At 37.7% G+C, this 9,901-nt stretch overlaps 1 protein-coding gene across 2 annotated transcripts; it reads left to right on the forward strand.

Moving 5' to 3' along the window:
• Window positions 1-1,084: 1,084 nt before the first annotated feature.
• On the forward strand, window positions 1,085-6,051 carry LOC138042030 (GDP-fucose protein O-fucosyltransferase 2-like). Of its 2 annotated transcripts, none has more exons than XM_068887765.1 (4): window positions 1,085-1,780; window positions 2,544-2,610; window positions 3,246-3,552; window positions 5,582-6,051. In XM_068887765.1, exons 1-4 carry the CDS (start codon window positions 1,098-1,100, stop codon window positions 5,857-5,859), a joined length of 1,335 nt encoding a protein of 444 aa, XP_068743866.1. In that variant the 5' UTR covers window positions 1,085-1,097; the 3' UTR covers window positions 5,860-6,051. The 2 variants fall into 2 exon arrangements, with proteins under 2 accessions (XP_068743866.1, XP_068743875.1); XM_068887774.1 differs by lacking the exon at window positions 2,544-2,610 and adding an exon at window positions 2,650-2,716 and having other exon boundaries at window positions 1,087-1,780.
• The last annotated feature ends 3,850 nt before the right edge of the window (window positions 6,052-9,901 follow it).

The following is a 9,901-nucleotide window of genomic DNA, read 5'->3' on the forward strand; positions in this document are numbered from 1 at the left end:
CACATTTTATCTTTATAACCTTGATAATGGCGCAAGATGCACCGAAACGTCGGTTTCTTTCACTTATATTTCTTGTTTCATGTATTTCTAAATCGTTTCTTATAAGACTCTTGGTATCCAAAAAAAAAATTGGGGGTAACCATGCATTCTTGAAAGATAATTGAGCTTCAATTTGAGAAAGAACGCCATACATTGCTTTGTATTTTAAAGCTCTTTACAAATATTGTTCATGAATTATCTTTGAAAAATGCGTGGTTACCCCCAATTTTCTTTTTGGATTTCAATAACACCTGTTAAGATCTACCTTTTCTGCATAATCACAAATCGGGGCAAAAATACCTTTGAATTAGTAGGCACCGTCCTTAAATAGTGCTCACCTTTCCCATGTTTCTTCTTGATCTCCAGTGCGGCGAGATCTGGAAGGCGAGGTTCGTAGTTGCTTACCGTAATATTTTATTTCAATAAATAAGGTGATTCAGAATTCTTTTGTCTTTTACTTTAATTTTCTTTTGTGGACTCCTTTCATCCATGGCTTCAGTAGCAAATTCCCTCCCACGCCACCAAGCGACAAGCCGTTCAAAAAAGGAGTGACGCCAGTGGTACGAACTTTGTTGTCACAACAATATCCGTAAAAATCAATTTTGCAGTTTAAAGTGTGTAATATAACATTCAACTCTTTTAGCTGAAATAAAACAACTGGATATCATCGACCTTTCTTGTTCTTATTCCTAGTCCGGTTCCAGATTCGATTCCGTTTCCGTTTCCGCTTCCGGGTTCTGGATTCCTTCGTTTTCCATACGCCCTATATGATAGTCTGAAGTGTCAGCCGTCTCCTCGCCCAAACCAGTCAAAGGGGCGAGGCGGGCGAATTCACTCGCTCCTCCTCTAAGTTATTTCTCACGCAAACACTTTTGGGCATCGATAAACGTTTCAACAATTCCCTTCCTTTCTATAATTTCTTTAACGGAAGCCACATGCAGTCAACGACTGCCTATTTTTTCCAAAATGGCAAAGTTTTATGAATGAACCAATCATATTTCAGATCTTTGATGCTCCTTCGCTAGTCCCCAGTCTTTCCACCTACCTGTTCAATATCAATGATGGCGGAGGGACGAACGTATTACGCTTGCTTTCTAATTGTACTCGTTATAACGTTTATCTCACTTTCTTTTAGCGAGGATATAGATGACGAAGCCATAGCTTTTGAAACTTCAAGCCAACATGGTTTGAACGTTGACTCATTTCAGGGCCATAACGATACCAAATCAGAGAAAAGATACCTCATATACGATGTAAATCCTGGTGAGGGTTTTAACCTGAGACGCGACGTTTACATGCGGGTTGCAAATTTGATGAAAATTATTCGTGAAAAACAAAATTGGATCCTTGTAGTTCCACCTTGGAGAAGATTATATCACTGGAGGTCTTCGATCGAGCAAAATGCCATCCCTTGGAGAACCTTTTTCGACATGGAAAGTTTGAATCGGTACGTTCCAGTCATCGAATTCGAAGACTTTGTCAAAGAAACTGGAACTCCAGGGATTGAAGAGATTTGGTATTTGCAAGGGTACGCTGAAGGATGGAAAGATGGCCACTGGGAAGAAAAAGTAGATGACAGAGACTGCATCGACAGACCAATATATCACAAAGATGAAAACGGTCTCTATCGTGGCTATTTTTGGGGTTTAGAGAACATATTTGCGGAGAAATTCAAATGTCTTTCGGTGCAAGGAACTTCTGCTATATTAGCACCAATGCTCACTGAAAAGACTTATTCAAGGTGAGCTCTGTTTTATTTTAATTTTCTCCGAAGACCTCCTACACTTGTCACGTGCAAATAAAGAACCGGGATCTTGCCGGAATTAAATTTATTCACCCTCCACGTGTCACAATGTTGGTGTTTATGGGTTGGAGTGCAAAAACCAACCGGTAAATGCAACATTAATGGGAGGGAGGAGGAGGTGTACGTTATTAACAGCTTTGATGCACTTCACTTGCTGTTCAAGCAAAGTGTTACAACTATTTATGACTGAGATTGTGGGAATTATCAACATACACGTTACCAATAATAATTTTGAAGGGGCGTAGCTAGGATTTTTTCAAAGGGGGCGAAGGGGAGAGGGGGTCATACTTTCTCGAGCGCAGGGTACTTACCGGTTTGTCATGTCAACATCCACGCTGTTTTTAGTGAAAGTGACAATTTTTCGGATGAGTAGTGAGTGCATGGGAGGGACAAGCCTACAAAATCGCTGCATAGGTGAAGTAGGTGCCAGGTGACATAAATTACTCTGTTCCAGTCTCACAGATATGGTTTGTAAAATTATATTGTTGACTGTCATTAAGGGGTCTCCTTTCCCGCTATGTTCCTGATTTGGTAATTATTATAGTATTCAATGAACCAGGATAATCCAGCTTCTCTCAACTTGGCTTTGAAGGTTTTGATTTATGAAAGCGAAAAATCCAATTTAAGAGAAACTTAAAGGGCCGAAACTAATGCATCTTCCTCCCCTTTTGTTTATGCCTTGTATTTTACTATTTTCCAGATCAGTGTTCGTAGACAGATTTGAGGAAGTGTTGCACATCATTTATGGCCAGAAGGATTATTGGGAGGTAATACCACTTATGCCCTGCAAATTTTCATTATTTCAGATCCATTTTTATTGAAAGATTTGAGAAGGTTCTACACATGCATTATGGTCAGTTGGAGTATTGGAAGGTAATCCTTGTACTGTTGTTCTCAGGCTAATAAATTTATTAATTAATTAAGGGCACCATGTCAATTTTTGCTTATTTAGTGAACTGCTCCTACATTTACAATGTATATTACCATTTCAAAAGACACTTTGTAGAAGCAAAAGTCAACATAATACAAATATGGATGTTGATTCAAGATGTTTTTCTTTGATTTTAAAACTGACAATATCTTATTTTGTTGACTTTGAAAGTTCTGTGGACTCTGTTTTTGACTCCCAGGGGTTCCCCATTGACGAGTAAAATCATCTGGCTAGTTTAGGCCGGTTTGGACATCAAAAGGTTAATGGGGACATATTTTTTCAGTGAGTGATTAACTCATTGACTCCCAGGGGTTCCCCATTGACGAGTAAAATAGTCTGGCATTTGACAGAGTAAAATTATACTAAGTCTGGCCGGTTTGGACGTCAAAGTGTTAAACTAAAAGTAGAGTCAACAGAATTTTCAGAGTCTTAAAAAAAGATAAAGGTTATTATTTTACTTTAATAATTTAGGCAAGAAGAAGTCTTGTGTTTGCCAAACATTTGAGAGAGGAGGCTGACAAGTTCCGTAGAGAAGTTTTAAAATCAGATGATGAGAGAGATGTGACTCTGATGGACCCTGACTGGACAAAGAACCAGAAGAAGGAAGGATCGGCAGAGGGAGGCCCTTACTTGGCTCTACACTTGAGAAGGGGTGATTTCCTTTATGCTCACCCTGACAAGGTCCCCTCACTGGATAATACTGTTAAACAAATAAAAGAGCTACTAAAAAAACACAAACTTGATACAGTGTTTCTTGCAACAGACTCTACTAAAGAAGGTGATTCAGGAAGATCTTTGTTTTTGTTTATTATTATCATGTGTTTTTGTTAGTCAGTTTGTGCAGCATGTGTGACAGTGCAATACCGTGATCACCAGATGTATCTTTAGTTGGTTCAGAAACTTTTGATGTCCTTTCAACAATTCCCTGACAAGTTCCTTTATTTGTACAGTAAATGATGGATTCGATTTAGGTTAGAGAAGTGTGTCGGTGTTTACCATAGTGAGCTGTAGATGGGTCATATTGAATCTCATACAGATCCCTATTAACCCATCGACTCCCAGGGGTTCCCCATTGACGAGTAAATCGTCTGGCGTTAGACAGAGTAAAATACTAAGTCTGGCCGGTTTCGGCCGGTTTGGATGTCAATGGGTTACAGTGCGTTTCACAAAACCTTTGACAAACAGTTTCCGAAGTTTGTTTGAAATTCCTGAAGTTCGCTACAAATTTGGCAATTTCATTACGTAGTTGTTATTCAAATTGTGAACTTAGAAACGAAGTTGTGAATTTCACAACGAACTTCGTTGGGAAGTTAAGGAGTTTGTCGCAAGAGAAGTTCGCACCGTTCGGTGTAAATCTCTTTGAATTTTCTTAGAAGTTGTGGTTACGTTGATTGCGAATTCCTGGTTTTAAAATGGGTTATAAAACGCTGAAAACTGAATATTCCCAGATGTCACCCGACGCCTGCCTAAAAATAGAATACAATTTCTGTCGTGTGAACTTCTACGCATGGTTTCTTAAAAGTATTTTACAGTTAAATCTATCAGAGATAAAAAGAAACCCTATTTTCAGGACATACATCATTCTAGAAATAGCGCAAGAAACAAAACATTTCAATGTCATGTTGTTCAACTTTTGTCTTTACATTTCTAGTGTAAACAAGATACGAGTCGCGCCATCTGTCTGTAATGTGAAGTCCCGGCTCCGTACCTCTCAAATAATTTACCTTTAAGAAGTAAACATCAAAAAATTAGTCTTGCTTGGTTGAGAAATTTTTTCACTTTGTTTAAATTCATTTGTAGTTATATTACCAATCCAACTACACCGAATGATGTGAACTTTGCTCGCGAGGAACTTTGCAACTTCCCAACGAAATTCGATGTGAAATTCACAACTTCGTTTCGAAGTTCACAATTTGATTGAAAATTACGTAATGAAATTGCCAAGTTCGTAGCGAACTTTGGGAATTTCAAACGAACTTCGGAAACCGTTTGTCAAAAGTTTTGTAAAATGCACTGTAACATTGAGTCTGACTTGTGAAATGAATGTGTGGTTTAGTACGTTAAATACTAAATGATCTAAATCAGTATGGAATGGTCATTCTAACAATTATTATTTTGATGCAGATTACTGATTATAATCACATTCGAACTGTATTGGGATTTCCAGTAGCATGCTAGCAATATCTTCTGTGTTACCTGAGATATGCACTTGGTTGAGTCATTCATGTTTCGTCACACAATCAGAAGAAGGGAGGGCCAAGGGAGGCTTGGCAAAGGGGGAGAGACTTCTCCATACCTTGTCTAGGCTGTTTCTTTGGATTGTGTGACAAAACATGATTGTCTGAAGAAAGGTCTCCTTGCAGTCAAGATACCAAGGGGTACAAGGGGTGCACATTTCTTTCATAAAATTAACCCCTTGACTCCTGGGGGTTTCCCATAGACGAGTAAAATCATCTGGCATTAGACAGAGTAAAATACTAAGTATGGCCGGTTTCGGCCGGTTTAGGGGTAAATGGGTTAACAGAATCATCTGCTTGTAGAAAACCTCTCTGTCTATCTAGACTCTGACATCACCTCATTCTTGTGGGCCATTAAAGACAAAAATGACTTAATATCAGCAAAAAGTAATTTTGAAATTGCCTCTGGAATTTTCTCATTCATATTGTCTGCAGGTTGTAAGATCAGCTACTAGTGCTTTATTTTATATCATTAAGATTTTGTGGTCGGCAGTTCAGAAAAGAAACTGTAAATCATTTTTAGAGACAGCATGTTTGAAGAAAATTTCTTTCATTTTTTTTTTTTTTCAGAGGTAGATTATTTGAAAAGCAAGTTGCCTTTAGTGAAGTATGATGCTCCGAGGACTATTTTGCATAAATATGGTGATGGAGGAGTTGCCATCATAGATCAGTGGATTTGCGCTCATGCTAAACACTTTGTTGGGACATGTGAATCAACATTCTCTTTCCGTATTCATGAAGAAAGGGACATATTAGGCTTCCATGGTGACCACACTTTCAACTGCTTATGTGGTGATAAGGAGCTTGGAAAATGTGAACAACCATCAAAATGGAGAATTGTGTATTAATTCACAAAATTAATAATTTAGATTATTGTTAAATATGCATTATTGCTTCCTTTACATAGCAAATTGTTTCTCAAGTTTTTAAATAGGAAAATGGATTTATGCAGTGGGAAGGTCAAAATTATTTATTTTAGTTCTAACTTGTATTGGAAGTTGTTTGCAGATCTGCAATAAATGAGATATTTTTTACTGCCATGGTGTTTCTTAATAAATTAATTTACTGAAATGTCAATTGCATTTCTTAATCCATTGACACCTGGGTATGAGACTAACTGCATTTTTCATGATTCTGCAGAATTCATCCTCAAGTGCCAATGGCCAAAACTGCTGTTTTGGCTTCCATCAATCAAACTTCTGCAGCCAACCACAGATGACAAAATCAATTAATGCATGACTAGCCCACCAATTAGCATCTTTGGTTCCCATGGTACATTCATACATTCAAACTCAACACCGATGGAAAGCCATGGTCTTTACTGAAGAATTTCTAAAAACATATCATAATGGTGTTCGAGCTGTGAACTAAACAAAAACTCCAATAATTGGATTCACTTTCCGGAGGCGGAGTCATTCTTCCCAGCTATGTTCGGAAATTTGATTGATGGAAGCCAAAACGTAACCTGTGCACGCAGACATTTTTCAGGCGGTCATTTATCTCCCCCGGAAATATGTCTGCGTTTGCAGGCTAGCCAAAATACATGTCCTCTTTTACGGTCAAAACAGCTCAAGCATTCCTCTGACGACTGGGTTAATGAGTTCATTATTGCAAATTTGATTTCAGGAATCATTTCAATAATCTGGCTGTCGGATGAATGATGAAAAATTGAAATAAAGCCTCAGTTCAAAACTCGAATTTCGATTGGATTATTGCTCGCCTTCCAGTGCCAGGCCAGCGTGAGAATTTGACAAGTGCACTAATTTGCATAATCTGCCAAAGTCATAAGAAGCGTGATTTGCCTTTCTTTTTAAATTCATTTCTCTGTCCAATCTTTGGAATTCGAAAACGTAGTGTCTCAAGTTTGAGGTTACTGGTAAGATTACAGAAAGGTAATGTTGCTAGAGTGAAATGGCTGTTGTTTGACATATTATGACACATTATGCAAATCATAAACCTAGCAATAAACCAACCAAATTTCGAGTTTTGATCTGAGGCGTGATTTGAATTTTGCTTTATTCATCTGACGAACAAATTATTGAAATGATTACTGAAATAAAATTTGCAATAGTGAACTCATTACTACCATTAGTACTCAGTAATACCATTAGGAAAAAGGTGTCTTAGGTCATTATTGATTACCAAAGTGTTCCTGTAAAGTTGATCTGTGTTATAGATTTCTTTGATTTCAAACCTATGTTAACTAAACACTAAACCCAAGTTTTAAGTCTAGATTCCAAATAGATGCCAGTTTATTTTCACTGGAATTTTGTTATTTAATGGTCCACCATTTAATCTTGAGAGAGCTGGATCGAGGAGAAAATGATGTCAAAGACTCACTAGATTAAGAATGCAGTGCATGTTTACATGCCTGAATTAAGTTTCAAGCTTTAAGACTTTTAAAGTTGTATTTTGCATACATTACAAACTGAATTCAAGCTAGTGGGTAAATGATGTCACGTAGATCCGACCCTCTGAGGTCCAATTGGTCAGTTTTGAAAGTGAGTAATGGCAGACTGTGGAATCCAAAACTACATTCAAAGTAAACGGCCTTCTGCTCAAGAAAAACAGGAAGTGATTTTTTGATCATAGTAACAATGTAAGTGCTGCAACTCTTTAAGCTAACAGCATCCAAAAACTATGTCCCCGTTTAAGCTAACAGCATCCAAAAACTATGTCCCCGTTTAACCCTTTCAGGCCCGATAGTGCCAAATGGCACTTATAGATTTTACTCTGTCTAACGCCAGACGATTTTACTCTGTCTAACGCCAGACGATTTTACTCGTCAATGGGGAACCCCTCGGGCCTGAAAGGGTTAAGAATCCCGACTGGCTAGAGGTATACCAGTAGGCTATTTTACAAGAACAGCCAAGGAGGCAAATCAGGGGGTACCCAGGAAAACTCCATTAATTTTAGTAGTTAGAAAAACTTGAACCAGGCCCTGTTGTTCAAAAGGTGGATAACGCTATTCTATGGATAAATAATTATTCGATGGATAAATCAATTATTGGTTTTGCTAGTGTTTTTCAGCTGGATGGCGATTTATCCAGTGGCTAGCGTTGTCCACCTTTTGAACAACCAAGGCCATCAGGAAGATAGTAAACTAGTTGCTTCAACGGGCGAAATGACAACTAAAAAATCAGAGTGCAAGTTGTACCGAGGAAATCGTTACAGGTAAAAATACAAAGCATGCAATTACAAATAACTTTTAAAAATGCTATTGGCAACCATGTTTTAATATTTGTACTGATGTATTTGTATTTTTACACCGTAACTATTTGTTCAGTCCAACAAGCACTCTGTGTGCTATATTTTTTTTCATCTCGTAGTTTAAATGAAGTTTTTATTTATTTATTCATATTATTTATTTGAGTCCTATGCAGGACTCTGTCTAGGAACCTAATGTTTCAGTTGTCCTTTTGCCCATTGAAGCAACCAGTTTACTATCTTTCATACAGGCATGTTACACCTATACTATCTAAAGTTGCACTCCAAAATTTATTTTCAAGTCTTCCCCCTCCCCCAACTCCAACCACTTGACTTAAAGCTCTGAAGTGAAGTACTTATTTCGCTGGAAATATGGTCCAAGTTTTGGCAAAGTTCCTTTAACAACATCAGTATAATTTTGCCCAGAAAAAGGGCAATATGTGATTAGATCCAAGAAAATTGCAAGTTAAAGCAAAGTCTCTTTTCATCCTATTGCAGAACTATCAGTGGAAAGGAGATTCTTCTGACAAAAAACCTTTAACATCATGTTATACTGAGACTGATTGGTGTTAAACATTCATTGCAAATTAAGTACTATGCTTTGCTCCTCTCTTCCCATTCCCACTTATCACATAATTTATGTAGCAGAGATTTCAAACCCATCAGGTCTTTTGAGGGGGAGATATTTCCTTTGAATTAACCTCCCCAAATTATCAACTTCGTCATTTTTTTTGTGGACATCCTTAATTGCATGACTAATAAAATTAATGTTACAGTCAAGCTATCCCAGGGGGAAAACTCATCGTCTAGCTTAGGGGTGTAAATTTCGGATTTTGGTCTCACTTAGGGTGTTCCGGGCAAAACGCAATCATATATAGCCGTGAAGGTCTCCTCTAGGGTTGCACGTGAAGAAATGTAAAATTGTACATTTACACTTTTGTATTTCTTCACGTAGGTGAAAGTATTAGATGATAATGTCTTTGCCATCTTTAAAAGTCACTGTATTTGTTACATATCCGTGTTTTAATATGGTCTCCTTTAGGGGTCAAAAAAAGCCTAAGCCATGCCAGATTGGTCTCCTCTAGGGGTTTAATTTAAAATTTCCAACGACCATCCCCCCCTTTTTATATGGGAGTCCCCCCCCAAACCAGGCAAGCTATGCCACATGTGACTAGTATCGACAAGACTGAAATGAACATTCGAATTCTTCTTTGGAACTTTCGAGATTTGAATGGAATTTTGAAAATTTTTCTCAAAGTTGCTGCAAAAGATGCACAATAACTAAACAATAGTTCATCAAATGCTTAAAATAGTTTCCACTTTTCAAACACCATTAATTTTATTTTACAAAATGAAAAGTTCATAGCTAAATATCTTTTATACATCAAGGAAAAATCCACGGGAATTCAGAATTCTTGAGAGCAAAGTTCAGAATTGGCCTGCAGATTTGAATACTCAGTTCAAATTTCAAAACAGCTGGTCAGGACATGGCTTGTATAACCAACTTTAATCACATACAGGATGAGTGGAAGACCCCTGTGCAGCAGAAATGGTCAGATGTGTTTAAGCAAGCGATCATTTATTACATCCCAGGGAAGGGGGGGGGGGGGGGTGATTTTCAGAAAAGACTTGTGTATCTAAACTTTAACCCTCAAAATAATTTCATAGTGAAATTGAACCCCC

This window comes from Montipora capricornis, chromosome 1, assembly GCF_036669925.1.
Source record: "Montipora capricornis isolate CH-2021 chromosome 1, ASM3666992v2, whole genome shotgun sequence".
Lineage (NCBI taxonomy): Eukaryota > Metazoa > Cnidaria > Anthozoa > Scleractinia > Acroporidae > Montipora > Montipora capricornis.